This window comes from Nicotiana attenuata, unplaced genomic scaffold (assembly GCF_001879085.1).
Source record: "Nicotiana attenuata strain UT unplaced genomic scaffold, NIATTr2, whole genome shotgun sequence".
NCBI classification, from domain to species: domain Eukaryota; kingdom Viridiplantae; phylum Streptophyta; class Magnoliopsida; order Solanales; family Solanaceae; genus Nicotiana; species Nicotiana attenuata.
In genome coordinates, this window is record NW_017670589.1 from 87,679 (window position 1) to 104,820 (window position 17,142).

General features: G+C 37.4%; 1 protein-coding gene across 2 annotated transcripts in view; it reads left to right on the forward strand.

Annotated features, from left to right (window-relative positions):
• The window catches only part of LOC109241307 (calcium-transporting ATPase 3, endoplasmic reticulum-type), a 61,155-nt gene extending 58,976 nt beyond the window's left edge, over positions 1–2,179 (forward strand). The window contains exons 31-34 of one of the 2 annotated variants that reach the window (XM_019408032.1): positions 376–481; positions 589–642; positions 1,329–1,374; positions 1,801–2,179. In XM_019408032.1, the coding sequence (XP_019263577.1) occupies positions 376–481; positions 589–642; positions 1,329–1,374; positions 1,801–1,868 (274 nt within the window). In that variant the 3' untranslated portion in view covers positions 1,869–2,179. Of the gene's footprint in view, positions 1–347; positions 482–588; positions 643–1,328; positions 1,375–1,800 lie in introns of those variants that run through there. The other variant, XM_019408033.1, reaches the window with a different exon arrangement.
• The last annotated feature ends 14,963 nt before the right edge of the window (positions 2,180–17,142 follow it).

Consider the following 17,142-nt stretch of genomic DNA (forward strand, 5'->3'; position numbering starts at 1 on the left):
TATTTTAGGATTTTATTGAAGGTGGGTATGAATTTTTGAATATTTTCTCTGACTGATGAAAGTTGTTTTTGTTCTTTACATTAATTATCACCTTGTGACTTACTCATCTACTCTTTTTGGTCCTCAAGAAGTAAATGTATGTACAAGGGGCAGTTACTTGTCCTTCTCAAGATGTGGATGGCAGTCCGCATTTTGTCATATTCTATGTCAACTTGTCTTTTTAAAGCTTCTAGAGACATTGTTTGCTGAGGCTCTGTTTTGTTTCTAGATCTTGTTGTCTTGCCATTTCTGTATAGAATGCTGACAATATTTAGACATTACATCAGAATAACTTTATGTCCTTTCAGGACTGACTATGTTTTTTTGGTTCTTAAGTGTCATCCCTCCATGGAGTAATTTATGGCTTGTTGGTTCAATTATCTTCACTATGATCCTTCACATCCTCATTCTTTATGTGCAACCATTATCCGCTCTATTCTCTGTAAGTGACCTCTTGTTCTTCTGACTTCAGCGTAAGTTCTTTCAGTTTGGTGATGCTTCTTTGTGCTGGACATGTCACTTAAAATGATTCTGATATGTGAATTGCAGGTGACACCGTTAAGCTGGGCAGAGTGGACAGCTGTGCTATATCTTTCATTTCCTGTAAGAGAATTGACCATCAAAATCCTGCACTATGAACTCCTAATTTTTAATTATGTTTGTGAGCTGCAAAAGATCTTTTTGTGCTGTATCGCACTGTAGATATTCTTTTATCGTAAATGTTTGAAGACAGCCAAGTGTCTGATTTGGTGGAGAGATGTTCTAGTTTTAAGTGAGGGAAAGTATTGCTAAGGTTTGTGCCACATGTATCAAATTTGTCATTTTTAGGAGACAAAAAGGTGTGATCTTTAGTTGATCTCTATAGCTCGTATCCATCTTAATGCAATCTGTGTTACGTGCCCAGCTGCTGCCTAGATAGAGTCTGTTAACTGCAGGTATATATAGATACATTAGAAGTCAGGCATCAGAAAGAAAATATGGTGGAGATATATTTTATGCTGTTTCTCTCGGTTGCTGATTCTCTGTATTTCAATCCTTAAAACCATGCATTTTGGCCAAGTTTCTCGAGCTTAAATGATCAAGGGGAACCAAAAGGAGTTGCTGAATTATCCTTATCATTTGCTATGTTTCTGTGTTTATGTGATCATGTTGACATTTTGTTTGACCTTTCCCCATCGTGCTTTGGGTGATTTATTTTGCCAGTAGCTTGATTCTTCTGTTCTCCTTCATAAATGCTTTCCATTTATCATGATTTCTACCTTTATGACTGCTGCTACTCTTCTTGTTAGGTGATAATAATTGATGAAATACTGAAGTTCTTCTCTCGGAATTCAGGTAATACTGTTCAACCTGTTCTTTTAAACGATTGGAAAATAAAAACTTCCATTGTGGTGGGTTGTCAATGGCAATCCCCAATACGCTCTTAGGCTCTTCACTCATAATTTATTAAGTGAAATTGAGAAGGATAACACTACCTATTGTAAGACTCGAACTCAACCTACGCCTTTGATCATGAACATTAGGTTTACCTTTCCTTTTTGCTCCTCTAAACAACTTTAGAGGTCGTACATTCTACAATGAAGTGAACAACAGAAATTAAGATAGACTGGTCAAGTTTGAGCTTGTATTTCTAATATTACTGCTGGAGAAGGCATTGTCAACTTAGACATTGAGAATGAAGCATCTAAAAACTAAATGAGGACTGAGTTTTACCGTACAAGTGGAATTTATGTATAATTTTTGTTGCTTCCTTGTTTATAGGAATAAGGTTCACTTTCAGATTCAGACGTGCTGAGTTACTTCCAAAAAGAGAAGTACGCGACAAGTAAGCGGAATGCTGCTTAGACATTGCATAAACTGTACAATGGGGATATGGATATTATACAACTGAAACCCCAATACACCTCATTCTATATTCTTGTGAGCATATTGGAAGTAAGTGACTAAATGTAGCTCAAGCATTACATGTCATTAGGTTGCAGCTGAAAGATCAGATACGCCCTCATACCCTTAGACTTCCCGTTGGAAAAAGTTTTGTTAGTAATTTGTTGTTCTTTATTAAACTATAGGTAATTTTACTAAGTTTATGAATTTGGTACACTTAAATGAAGTTTTCGGAGGCTGGATCTTTTGCTACTTCCATTGTTTCGTTAATGCTGTTATTTTTCAAGTTGGCGGCCACAAACCCCTTCACCTCAGCTGAGAACATTCAGTAACTAAGCCTTTGAACTTACCATAATTTTCATTGACATTCGCAAATAAGTTTCTAACAAAGTTGGGATACACAGTCCAAGGTAAGACCGGTTCAGGATCAGCATAAATTGCTATTTTTGGAGCATTTGTTCCTTTGTTTTTATGATTGAGATTCTCAAGCTACGTCCCCCTGTGCTCACCTCAGCATTCATTTTAAGCCTTTTCCCCTTAATAATAAGGTAAGCGGAAGAGTCCAATCATTTCCCCCCTTGATGTCAGTCTGGAATCTATACATATACACTAAACTCAGTCGTTTGGTTGGGGTTTAGGATGTCCTTTTGAGTACCATTTATTATCTTATATTATATATGCTTCTTAAGAATAAGAATTCACTAAGATAGTTTCACAGAATTGTCTTGATTATGAGATAGCATTGACAAAGAAATAGAAAATATATCTACACACATTAGGAAATATGGATACGTGCACACATATGCATGTGATGCTTGCTCAATTCATGAAGAATATATCTTCGTTTTATGAAGGTAATGCGACAAATAAGAAGTAGAGTTGCAAATCTTCAACCTATATTTTCTGCCTAGAACAATCACCAAGAGTCTCAGTTAGTTGGGATGGTAATAGCTTCAAAGAGCTTATCTTTGCACGGAAATATTGGAAAAAAAGATGAATGCAACATTAGATATCCATCTCTTAAACATAATAAAGCATTCTTCTCGCTTGTACTCGGCAGCTACGTGTCCTGCTCCCTGTTTAAAACAATCCAACATGTATTACGGAAAGGGGGAAATAAAAAGGAATAAGTTATTTGAAATAATATTAAAGTTCTTACCTTTACTGTGGCGTATGTCATTTTATTATTGGAGTATGATCTCATGTAACTACCGACAAGCCATAAAGAGTGTTAGCTCGGTATTTACGGAGAAAAAAGTCTGATGTAGTAATTCAATAGAAAGATAGAAAAAATGAAAATGACTATCACTATTAGAAACCAAAATAGTTCTAGGTACTACAGTTCTTGGGATGTTTGCCTAAAATTTTTATTTGCAAACACCGAGGAACTGGCAGCATTGTTGTTCTTCCCAAAAAGTTGGTTCTTGCTCCTTCCTTTGCCAGTGCATCAGCCATCCTATTCTGTTCCCTGTTGTATTTTACTGCTACGCTGTCCGTCCTTTGAATCAACAACCTACATTCAGCAATAATAGAGTCATAAGTGTTATTTCCTGAGATTAGCATTCTTATTACCTCTGTAGAATCTATGACTGTTTCCAGTGGTGTTAGACCCTTTGTTCTGCAATTTGGAGACCCCTTAAAAGTGCGGTCATCTCCGCTAGAGTGTTGGTGGTATGGGGCATGTATTCTCCGCTATCCCCTGAGAATACACTGCCAGATTGGAGATTTGGTTTTTTTGGGATATGGTTCCAAATTATAGTGCTTGGAGAACAGGACTCTTGCCCAGAGAGATGAGGTATTATGAAATATCCTCCAGGCTAAACCAACATGGGATGTCCTATTCTTGCACTCCACTTTTGCAAGCCCAGCCCCCTGGCATTTTGGAATTGTAACTAGGGGTGGGCATAAAATACGAAAAACTAAATTCCGAACCGGGCCGAATTAATTTGGTATTTCGGTTTTAGTTTTTTCGGTATTTCGGTTCAATTCGGTACTAAATTTTCGGTATTTCGGTATAACGGTACGGTCCTCGGTATTAGGATTTTGACAATTCGGTATACCGAAATACCAAATTCTTACCTATACAATATACACTGGCCAGCGCCCCAGCCCAAATGCTCGACCCAAAATTTTAGTTTAATGTTGGAGGCCCAACCCAGTTACCCTACTTCTACGGTCCTGTTTCAATGTATTTGTAATCGACTCTCTGGATTTCATTCGATTCTGACTTCGTAGAGCCGGTGCTGCTGTTGCCTGCGCGTAGGGCTGTCCCCCACTCCCGTCCCGGGGCGCTTGGGTACCTCTTTATGCATGAACTTCAAAGGGCTGTCGCTCCATTTCTTCATGCATCCGGGGGGGGGGGGGTAGTAATGTCTGGGTCTGAAGGAAACCTGGGGGGTAGCAGTGGAGGCCCCGGTTGGCCCTCGAATCAACCACGACTACCATAATTAGGAGGGAGAAAGAGCTAGGGCGATTGGATCCTTTGAGGGTCTCAGAGAGGGGGTAATTCAGCTCGAACGAAGTGAGAGGGAGGTCATTCAGAACCCGCTGGCTCCAGGAAGGGGGGGGGGGGGGTCGGGTCCAGGNGCCCTTGGTACTTGTCTGATCAATCACACTGATAGCTTCAATAGTTCACTGAAATTTTTGTGAATGATCGTGACAGCTCTTCAAATCCTATTCAGTCTGATTAGATATGTCACTGAAACAAAGTGATTCCGTTCTGTCTCTGTTTTCTTTTCGGATTCCGAGGATGAGCCGACCGATCCTAACATCAGCCTCATACAGCTCGGGCCGAAGACCGGGGGAAGTTTAGAAGAGATGGGGAAACCTAGCAGCTGCCGGTATGTGGTTCGTCGGAAAAATCCTTCATAATCTGTTGGATCTTTACAAGCTTCTCCGGTCTTGTCGTATCTAAAATGACTTCGAGCATCCAGCTTCACCACTGCTGCCTGCTCTCTCCTTTCTTTCTATCACTCTCACCCACACGGATTCCGACCCAACTACCGTAAGAACAGAATGGAAGGGCAAAAAAGGGCGGAAAAATCCGTAGCCCAGGTGACCAGAGAGATCAACCTGCGCCTTTGAGTTGAGGCCGCTGGCGGCGCAGAACGAACTAATCCGCGACCAACAAGTTTTCCGCAAGGATCCCTCGGTGTATAAAAAAGGCTGCTCAGTAAGAAAAAAGAAAAAGATAGGCTCTCAAAAGGACTTAGCCAAAAAGAAGTACATAATAAGAAAATGCTCCACGCTCTACCTTCCGTCCTCCTTAAACTAGCATCCTGGCTCTCAGGGCCTCAGGCAACCCTGGATCCTTTCCTACTTCCTTAGTGATTGTTTGCTTGCTTAATCTTTGTAATCAGGCCTAACTCCCCTTACATTGCTTAATCTCAATGTATTTTCTCTTGGGAAGTTAGCAAGCTAAATTTAATTTTGCTTCTAAAGTCCTGCCCTTCTCTAGATCATTGATTCATTATTATATTGGGATATAATACTATACCTAATGTTGAATGGAGGAAAAATAGATTCTCTGTTGCTTGGCTGGCCTTTTTCAAGGCTTCTTGCGGCGGAAATTGGACAAGGCAAATATAAAACATACAACTCTCTCGAAACAAATGATTATTTGAAAAACTAATACTAGATGCCAATATGTATTTGAAACATTTTATACCCTTTCTGGAAAGAGGAGGCAAAAAAGGCAGTCTTTTTAGTTTTGACTCTAACATACTCGCAATCTAACAATTCATGAGCAACTTCTTGCAAAGAGAACTCAGAAACAACTCCAAAGTCCTAAGCAGTAAGCATAGAGGGTTGTAGTAGCCACTGTAAGAATAATTCAATGTGATAAAGTCTAGCGATTATTGTCACTCGTTAGTGTTGCTTATTTAGCGAATACTAAACCGAAACCGTACCGAAACCGTCGAACCAAAATAAGAAATACCGAACCGTACCAAAATACTTTGGTACGGTATTTGGTATACACAATTGATAAATCGAATACCGAAATACCAAACCGAAATACCGAATGTTCACCCTTAGTTGTAACCCTTTCCCAGCCTACCAGGTGCATTTTCTTCCTATTGGATGCCAATCATCAATAATGGGATAGGTTAGAGCTCTAATCCACGCTTCTGTAGATATGTAAGGAACACCCATGTCACCACTGCTTCAACAAGCTGCGGATTCAGAATTTTATGTTATATAGTGCAGAATATCATTATACTTACTACCTGATTTGTGAAAATTAAGTTTAGACCAATTATGTATATTGAAAAATAAATTTAATATTATTACACTTACTACCTCATTATAACTCGAAGCGGAAGTGGTGAATTCATATGTCCGTATCTACTGCCTTCGGTATACATCCATTGGTAAACCTTTAAATGAAAGGCTTTAATAAAGAGAATTATAAGCAAATGAAGGGCAAAAAAAAACTAACCTGAATATAAGCGCTCGGTAGCCTTTGGTGCTAAGATCTACATGATACGAAAAACTATCCATGGAGGTAAATGTGTAGAATCTCTTTATACCATCTTGTTTACATCTTTCCCATCTTCTTATGGTTCCCTAGTGTGTGTATATATATATATATATATATATATATATATAATGTGTTTGACTATAAATGCTTCATTCCAATTTTATTTTTTTCTTATCAATTTAGCATTGATATATTTGTGATAATTTCCATATATACTAACTTTAGCTTGTATTACATTTTTAATTGTTGTAATTTAGAAAATTAGAGTTTTTGAATAAGAAAAATGAATCTAGTCATCTCAAAAAATTCAGGGGGCAAAAATTTAGAAAATAATCTGGAAAATTAGAGTTTTTGAATAAGAAAAATGAATCTAGTCATCTCAAAAAATTCAGGGTTATTCTTGCATTTTATTCCCTTCTTTTGAGTCGCCTGCTTATTTTGATCTCAAAAGTTTGTACAACCAAAACTGAAATGAGAACTATATATAATTAAGTATCAAATATATGACTAAAGTTACGGACGAACATAAAAAATACTAAGCAACATGAAGTTTAAATTAATAATTAAAGCTTAGATCATAAATTAATGGATTATGTCATCATGCCAATAAAAAATTTATAAGAACTATGAAATAAATGGCACATTAAAAAAAAATTAAAAGACAAAGAATTCACTCCTCCTAATCTCGTCCTAAAATCATATGAATAATATATTCGATCCTCTAATAAATATATATCAAATACAAAAATATAATAGAAGAAAATCAAACTTGTCTGTAAAAACCTATCGAAAAGAGAACTAAATAACTTTCAAAAGCCAATCCAACAATTAATAACTAACCATAGAAGCTTACGAACACACAAAATATTGAAATAGGTAATATGACTTCAGATTGTAGTTCTACGAGCAGTCAAATATGTACTTATTGAATTTTTTCCCAACTTTTTGTCAAATAAAATTTACTACATTTGAATGTTAGAAATTACAATTACACCAACATATTTTCGTAAGGAAATCAATTCAAGTCATTAGATCTTGATAAATAGTGGATTGAATTTAAATTTAGTTTTCCTTTTTTGGCCACGGAGCTTTACGTAGCTGCTATTTATGTATTTCCGGCAAGAATATCTTTTTCAAAGATTTACCACTTTTTGAATTGTGAATGAATAGAATTTGTTTGAGTTATATAAAATTATAAGATAAAAGTTAAAGAACTGTTTTTGAACATAATAAATACCGTTCTCATTTAGGTAGCTCAATAAATAAAGATATTATATACCATAAAAGTTTTTCGGATGCCTTATTTGTAATTTAAAAAGGACTTATATGAAAATATAAATCTTTTGGTCTTCTAAAACTTTAGGATGAAAGTTGACATTATACCTCCTAAAAATTAGTGACAATATAAAGTTTAAAGAATAAATAATATTGAATAATATTTTACTATAAATAACTTAATTTTAAAAGATAATATAGTGAAACATTATCACCTATTACTCTGAAATAGTTAATGCAAGAAAGAAAAGAAACGATAACTCATTTATAATATATTTGGTCTTCTACTATTTCATCTTTATTGCTTCAAATTCATATTATTATCAATTTGACTCTTATTTTATATGAGTCGAGGCCGAATCTCACAGAGAACAATGAATAGGCGATTAAGCAATGTAAGAGATTTATCTCTTATTATGCTAAGCCAAACACTTAAAAGAGTTTTGAGAAATTATTTATGTCTAGATGCAAAAAAGAAAACTAACTTAGAAAGCAAGTAAAATGATCGATGGCTACAAGCATGGATACACGGGTAATTACACTCAAGTAACGATCGAATGTATTTCACAATTGTACAAATATGTGAGTTTATGTTAATTAGCCTTGGTAATAATTCTTTATTAGCTCCTTCCAAAGACTAACAAGACTTCTTAAGTGAATTATCCCTAAAACAATTAAGAGAGTAAGCATAATCGATTATGGCTACAAGTAGTTCAATCCTATCCCTAGGTAGAGTCTATAAGATGAGGGTTAACACCTCAAGTTCTTATTAATTAATCTTTCGCAACCTCAAATTACCTTTTCCAAGATTAATTCGAAGTTAATGGGCGAGTCTTAGGGTTAGCTAATCCCTTTAGAAATATTAAAGAAACAATAACTCACTTCATAATAAATAAAAATCATTTAATACATAAGCACAACAAGAGATTTAATTCACACTTTAATAATTAATATTTCTATAAACAACATTCAAGTGTTGAAATAAATAATATGCACTTAGTAAAAAAGGGTAAGAAATGAAGAAAGTCTTCAAATCTTCAAGACCCAAGTGTGTGTGCAAGAACCCTAACTCCAAAGCTTGTCTTCTTATTCAAGAGGACCAAAAAATAGCAAAAGATCTATTTTCAATAAGCTAGGTTGTGTATTTGTGGGTTTGGAATGGAGAAAATACGAAATGTCTAAGTTATCTAGGTCTGAAGCCCGTTGGCCGCATCTGCGGAAATATCAATGCAGTTGCAGAATTTTACTCGCAGATGCGTGTCTTGTGAGGAACTGGACGCTCCGCGGAAGCGGACATGACGCTGCAGAAGCATCTTCGCAAATGCGGACTTTAACCGTAGAAGCGAATTTCCAACGCAGGTGCGATCCCAGTGGAACTATGGCAATTCCGCAGATGCTGCTATACTCTCGCTGATGCGAGACCGTAGAAGCGGATAGAATTTCGCAGATGCAAAATCACTGACCGCATTTTTTCTACTTCAACTCTTTTTTGCGCAATTCCACTCCATTTGGTCTCAACTCTCGTCATGACTACTTTCACATGAAATATAGAAATACACATAATAAATGACCTCATTTTATAATTAAAGGATACAAAAACTAAAGTAAAGAGACTAAAATAATTGGTAAAACCATCACTCATCAACACCCGCAACTTAAAGCTTTTGCTTGTTTTCAAGAAAACAAAACCAAATATTCAATAAGGCTCTACCATTTAAGGCTCAAGTAGCATCGCTATCATTCCCAAACCACATTCTCCAATTAAAACACCACACTTACGGTTTTGGTTGGTACTAATAATTAGGCTCAAGCATGTGAACTTCAACCAAATAACTCCCTCATTTAAAACCTCAATCTCAAGGATGCAATAGAGTTCCAAAATAATTAAATGACAACAACCAAGCCTCAAGAAGTAATTCAAAAGCACTAGTCTACTACATAAGCTCAATCTATTCAATTAAGAATTTATCAGTGTCACCTATCCATCATAATACATGTGCCCTCACAAGAAAGAAAGTCCCAAAATTACCATATTTACAACAACAACATAAGGGACAAATGCAAAAAGACACCCACTCTTAACAAAGAATTTCAAGTGTTACAAATATCATGCCATAAGCTTGCCCTTGTTTTAATTCGACGTCAATTCAAGAACACTCGATTGGAGATCCCATAAGGACATTTTAAGCTTGTAATGTAGACTCAGGGAAGGGTACGATAAGCATTTGGGATAAAAGTGATTACATCCTCCTTGAATACCACTGATATTTTGTCTTTCTTGTTTTCACTTTGCTTCTTTTTAAACCACATATCCCTTATTTACCTCTAGTTACCAACATTGAACCACCTCTCTAATTTTCTCAAGACTCCCTTATATATATATATATATATATATATATATATATATATATATATATATATATATATATATATATATATATATATTTGGCTACTATATATATTTTTTTGCTTTTCTTTTGGAGATTAAGTACCTTTATATAACACAACTTTGACGTATTTGCTTTTACATACAATGTACATCTTCACTATTTGTCAACTGACACCAACACCCCCCAACTTAGGCTTTTAGCCTCATTCTTAACATTCAAGGAGGGAGGAGTACAAAAGAGGGAATTATTTCACAAAAGGATAAAGGTTTGTAATGTAGTAGCCAAATAAAATGTTAAAGGCTCAAATGAGATTATTAGTGATAATATTTATGCAATGGTAGGCATGAAAGACTAAAGAGGCTTTTTCGAAGATAACAAAGAACGCCTAAGGTCATCCCTCCAACCAAACATAATTAAGATTAGCATTGAAACATCAATCGGGCAAGTTCCACATGATAAAAGTAAACACAAGAATTATTTTTAACAAAAACTAACACAAATGGCACATAACTAATCAAGACAAATCAATTTCACTTCTCAATAAGAACAATTAGAGCAATATCTTGCCAGCTAGTAGGCGAAGAGTCACAAAATGAGCCAAAAAGTTATCACAAAAATTATTCTCCCACATGCAACTTATTTTCAATTTTTCATCAAAATATTTCGGAGGGGTATTCTCAATTCACAACTCACATACAAAAGACTAATTTTATTAGTACCAACAATACAAAATTCTCCACATAAATAAATAAGACTAATTCCCTTAAGAAAGTTATCATGGCATCCATCATAGGAAAAAGTCACCCAGTTCAATATAAAAAATACTCCTCGAGAGAGAATCGTGGCATAAAAAAATTCCAAGGAGATTTATTGACAAGTATATTACTACCAAAGAGATAAATACAATATAAACTACAAACTACTAAAGAAAATAAAATAAAATAACAAAAACGACTAATATTAAAGGAATAAAAAAATAACATAAACTAAAAACTACTAAAAGGAATAAAAATAAAATAACTAAAAACTATTAAAGAAAATAAAATAACAAAAGCGACTAATCCGCAAATACAATGCAAACCAAAAACTAAACCCAGCAAGGGCACACGATCATCCATAATAGTAAAACAAGCCCGACAAGGGCACACAATATCCATACAAATGCATAAGCTCAACAAGGGTACAAGTCAAGCATAGATGTATAAATAAAGTATACTCCTTAAAGCCACCCCAAACTAAAAATAATGCAGTGTCCTCATTGCATAATATCATAATAAAATAGGAGTAGTTTGAGGATCTCCTTGAGGTTTGCATCAGACTAGCAAACTGCTGGAAAAGGCTCATCACTGTTGTGTAGACTATCGCCTCATCATCATCATCGGTATCATTAGTATCAGCATCATTCGACAAGAAAGAATACCCCTCACTGTCGTCCTTGTCCTCGACCAATATCTTCTTGTTTATTGCCCCCATTTAAAGATGGCCTTGATGCCTCTCCACTTCTTCACCATGAATTTGACCTTTTTCTTGTTTCTCTCTTTCTCATTCGTGAAGCCTGTCTGGAGATCAACATGATCCTTGGCCATATTGCCATAGGCTGCCTCGAGCTTGCTGGCGTAAGCTGCCAGCTTCTCACGAGACTCAGCCTGGTTTTTTTGGGCCTCTAGGTATGTCTTCATCTCTTTTCTGGTGAAGTAGTCAGGCATATGCTGAGAGTGTGAGGGCCCGCTAGAGAGCTATGACACTAAGTCACGAATGGATGCAAGTTGGGAATTGAGCATCCCAAAGGGCCCCTCAGCCTGTGCAGCTTGTGAGGAGGACTCTGGCCCGACAATGTGATGATTTTCCTCTTATTTCTTTTGACTACACTACCCTCTCCCATTACTCTCAACGGATGCAGGGGTTTATCAGCTGGTAACCAATGACCGGTGTTGAGCACATCAAGATCTGCCCGCTGGCACAACTATGTGATTAACAAAGGAAACATCAAGCCTGGATTGTCTTGCAACAGGTACTCTTTCATCTCCCAAACTTTATAATGACCAGCATTCACCGGAATGCCGTCAAGTGTGCATGCGATCATCAGGGCCCTGACATATGACACATCAGAGTCATTGCCATAGGGTGAGACTCTGCTACAGATGATATAAAGCCACATCTTGGCCTCATCTATGGAGTCAATGGACTTTAAACGCTTCCTCTTGTTGTCCCACTTCTCTCTCTTGTCTGAGGGATAATGTTTAGATTCTAGCCACTCTCTGTTTGAGCATGTATCTTTTTCTTGTACCGGCTCAAGTGGATGTTCCGGAAGCCCAAAAACCTCATTGGTCTACTCAGGTCCAAATCTCACTATTTTTCCCCTTATGGTGAGTTGTGGGTCGTTAGAGTTTGTCCGCTTAATTTTTGCGTATAACTTGCGAACCCATTCCTCATTGGCATTACATGGCGTAGGCATGAAACAAGTCCAACCAATGGTCTGCAAACGACCATAGAAATCTGGAAGTAGTTCAACCAATTTAACATCGAAGATCCTCTTTTCAAGAAGGACCTTATTTTTGAGAAGGTTGTCATAGTATCGGCAATGAAAATAAGCAGACATGAAGCAATCAACGTCAAATTGCTTCTCCACAACCTCTTCCTCATTTCATGATCAAGTGCCGCATTTTCATTTGTGTGTGGGTCCATTTTTGAAGCTCAAAGTACCTAAAAAATCAAAACCAAGTTAGTCGGAGATTAAGTCATGTTAAGAAATTCAAAACACATCAATTAGGCCACAGAATCAAGCCAAATAGGCCCAACAAGCCACAGATGGCACGCTACTGCCTTGGTGAAAACTTTCCAGCTACCGTACCTGTGGGAAAACCATCGCAGGCGCAGTTCCTCTTCTGCGGAAGAAAATCCGTCTCTGCGATGTTTCACTGCTCAACTAATTTCGCACATGTGGAAAAATCATCGCAGGTGCAACTCCGAAACAGTCAAGAAATTGCGCACCTGCGGAACAGTCAATGCAGCGAGCACGCATATGCGGGCTTCTATTCACAGAAGCAATTTTCACCAAATTTTCAAGGGCTGAAAAACTTCCGACTCTATTTAATTCAAATCATGTTTTTGGCACAAAACCATACTCAAGACTTGTAAATTTTTACACTACATGAACATATGACTTGATTCCACATGATTTCAAGACACAAAGCACCAAAATTTCTTGTAGACAAATGGTCGAACATATGACAAGCACATATTGTTTTGGTTTTTCTTTAAAGTTGTTTGGGTTATCATTCCCCAATTTTTTTCCAACATCGACAACATGCGCAAATACTCTCTCAACCAATTTCCGTCAACCTACCACTATCACTAATCAAGATGGGGAGAAAAAATGGGACTGTGGGGGAAACAACTATAGGGTAGAAGGAAAAGAGAATGAGAGAAGAATAAAATAGAAGTAGAAGAGAGATTGAGACAGAGCATACCTGGTTATTTTGTATGCTAGCACTAGAATGCAAGAAGTGGTAGTGAAAGTAGCAGTTGTGTGCAAGAGATGAGAGGAGTTAATGTTTGGGAGAGGAGAGTTTGGAGTTTTTACTTGCTGAAGAAGGGCTGGTTCTTTAAACTTACTCGACGAGTCGCATCTGCGGTGTTTTGAGCTCTTCTTTGGTCTACGAACCGCTTCTGTGCAATATGCGCGTCTGCTCCCCTTTTCTCGCTTCTACGTTTTCGCATCTGCATGAATATTTTTGCAGATGCGGCTGCACTAGAAATCAGATAGAAAACTGGGTAGCCACTATTTTTTTTGTTCCTCCAATATCTCAAACTGCTCAAACGAACTCCTAAAATTCCGAAACATTGCAGATTAGTCAAAAATAAAATAATAAACTATAGTAAAAAAGAAAATTTCCAAAATGACTTAAAATTTTAGAAATGATGTATTGCCTCCCACCAAGCGCCGTATTTAACGTCATAGTATGACACTGGTCAACTTTACCACTTTTATCGCTACTTGGAGGATATGAATTGGGCACCTAACTTGGAATCAAGCTTGTGACCACGAGCGGGGAGGGCGGGAGGGGGGGTAACTAGATGAAAAAGCCAAACGTCAAATTATACATCTTGCTTTTCTTGGCTTTATTTTGTGGAATGTTATTTTGCGTTCTTGAATTTTCCAATTGCAAGATGTATGGGTCTTGTCTTTCTTCTTTGAACTCCCATATGGATCCACACAGCTCAATTTCCATATCACTGTCATGCCCCGACCTCGCGGAGCGCGATCGGCACTCAACCGAGATACCCCGATTAAGCAAGCCTGCTAGATGCCATCTACCCAACCTTGCCCATTAACAATATAAGAATCCGTACAAGTGATAAACATGAGAGGAGTCAAGTGTTTCACACTCTTTTTGTATTACTCAAAGGATATTCACTTATGGTTTCCAAAATATTACAAGTTTATAGATATGATGAAAAATATGGCAAATACCAACACTTACTAGTTTAATTCCCAACATCAAGCACCATCCATAACCAGTCTACGGAACCTTTTAGTACAACAGAAGAGTAGTATGAAAGTGCTGGCAACAAGGCTCCGGCTATACCTCAAAGCACAAAATACAACAGCAAATGACATAAAGCCCGAAACAGAGTAGGCTCACCAAAACCTGCTGAGTATAGAGTAACTGCTAACGAGAATCAAGGCTGCCCACTGACGAACCACCTGCATCCATTGAAGATGCAACACCCCCGACAAAAGGGATGTTAGTACATATGGAATAGTACTAGTATGTATGACTAAACACCCTCTTAAAAGAACAAGCAACCGTAAAACGTCCCGACCGGCGCTCAACCAAGATACCCTGGTTAAGCAAGCCTGCTAGATGCCGTCTACCCAACCTTGCCCATTAACAATATAAGAGTCAGTACAAGTGATAGATCTGAGAAAGGTCAAGTGTTCCACATTCTTTTTCCATTACTCAAAGGATATTCAATTATGGTTTCCAAAATATTACAAGTTTGTAGATATGATGAAAAACATGTTTGCCAAATACTAACACTTACTAGTTTGATTCCCAACATCAAACACCACCCACAACCTGTCTACGAAGCCTCTAAGTACAACAGAAGAATAGTATGGAAGTGCTGGCGACAAGGCCCCGGCTATACCTCAAAGCACAAAATACAATGTCAAATGACATAAAGCCCAGAACAGAGTAGGGGTCACCAAAACCTGCTGAGTAGAGAGTAACTGCTAACGAGAATTAAGGCTGCCTGCTAAAGAACCACCTGAATCCATTGAAGATGCATCGCCCCCGACAAAAGGGACATTAGTACATATGGAATAGTACTAGTATGTAAGACTAAACACCCTCTTAATAGAATGAGAAACAGTAAAATGAGAAGAAAACATCGAATCAATGAGAACCTCAGATAATGTTAAAGTACTAAGTTAGGAGAAAGATAGATTTCAAGTAAATTTCATTATGTTTAAGTTGGGAGATCTTTAGTACCGATACAGCACCGTGCTTTTAGCACGGAGTTCGATCTTAGCCTGATTGGCTAAGCCGTCTCACCCCGAGACGTCCACTCACAATACTACCGTGCTTTTTAGGACGGAGCCCAATATCAGCCCGATTGGCTAATCCATCTCACCCCGAGACCTCCACTCACAAAACCAGCGTGCTTTTAGCACGAAGTCCGATCTCTGCCTGATCGGCTAAGCCGTGTCACCACAATGCCATGTGGGTCGACATCACCTCACATCCTGCTAACAATCATCTCATCCCATTTAAGGGGAATTATCTCAACACATCAATCCCATCCCATATTCGGGGAAAACTCTCATCACCTCACACGAGGATTTTACCCCTCACTCGCTCCTACACTGGCACATGTAGTTTTGGGGTTAGGTTATTTCAACCTACCCTTCCTCGGTGACTAAACGATACTTCTAAGGCATTTATTATTTAAAGGATTTACAACTTATTTCATAATCTTTCACATATCTTTCCATTTCATTGGCACCAATAGCTACAATTGTAATATCATTCTCGGCAAATCGACCGTATTTCATATTTCATGCTTTCATTTCTTTAATTTCAAGGATCATCGTCATAAACATCAACATATAGAATATTCCAGAAATCACAACTTTAGGTTCGTTAGTAATGAAGACTTTAAGCACATCAGATTCCTTCCCAAAGAACGAAGCGAAATGACTAGCATTCGAAGCACGAGTAATCTTAAACGAGTGATACACCACTTAATCTCAAATTACTATTTCCCAAAAAGGGCAACACACAATTTAAACTCATGAATATGTAAGAACTCAAATCACATTGGAAATAGTTTATAGAAGGTCTATCTTCTAGAAAGATTTCGTAAAACTCTGTTAAGAATTTTAGAAAACGTAATACACGAGAGTTGTAGACCTTTAAAATACCTTTCCAATGATATATTATGGAGCCCGAACGGACCATTGTGCAAAATGTTATGCGCGTCTTAGTGGACAATACGCAGTATGCACGTCCAGGTGCACGCCCAGCTAGTCCCGTGCGTGACCGTGCACTTGTGGTAGTGTTACTTCCTTTGATGCACATTCAGGTGCGTAGTTGGTCCTTCATCTGCATGGAGGCGCACCCGGGATGTCATTTTATAAGCCCTACCTCATCCCTTACACCCCAAAACACGAAAACTTGCTCTAGAAAAGGAAGCTCTCAAGAACCTAACTTCCTCCAAGATCCCTCCTCATCCAAGGTAAGTTCTAATAGTGATTCTAAGTTAGTTAGAATTCTCCAATACCTTATTAACATGGGTAAATCCTTCAAATCATTAGATATTCGATTGGGACATCACTGTTGAGAAAAGAAACCCTAGAACTCGAATTTAAGAGGATTGAACGTCAAAAGGTAATATCTTCACCCTCTAATGGATTATATCATTGTATAAATGATTATAGACTCTATGTTCACGTGATATGAGTTGATGGGTTTGATAGAAAAGCATGAAGAATTATAGGTTTTGGTTGTTGATTGTTGATTATTGGTTAAGGGTGTTGTTTATCTTATGGGTGAAGAAGAATGATAT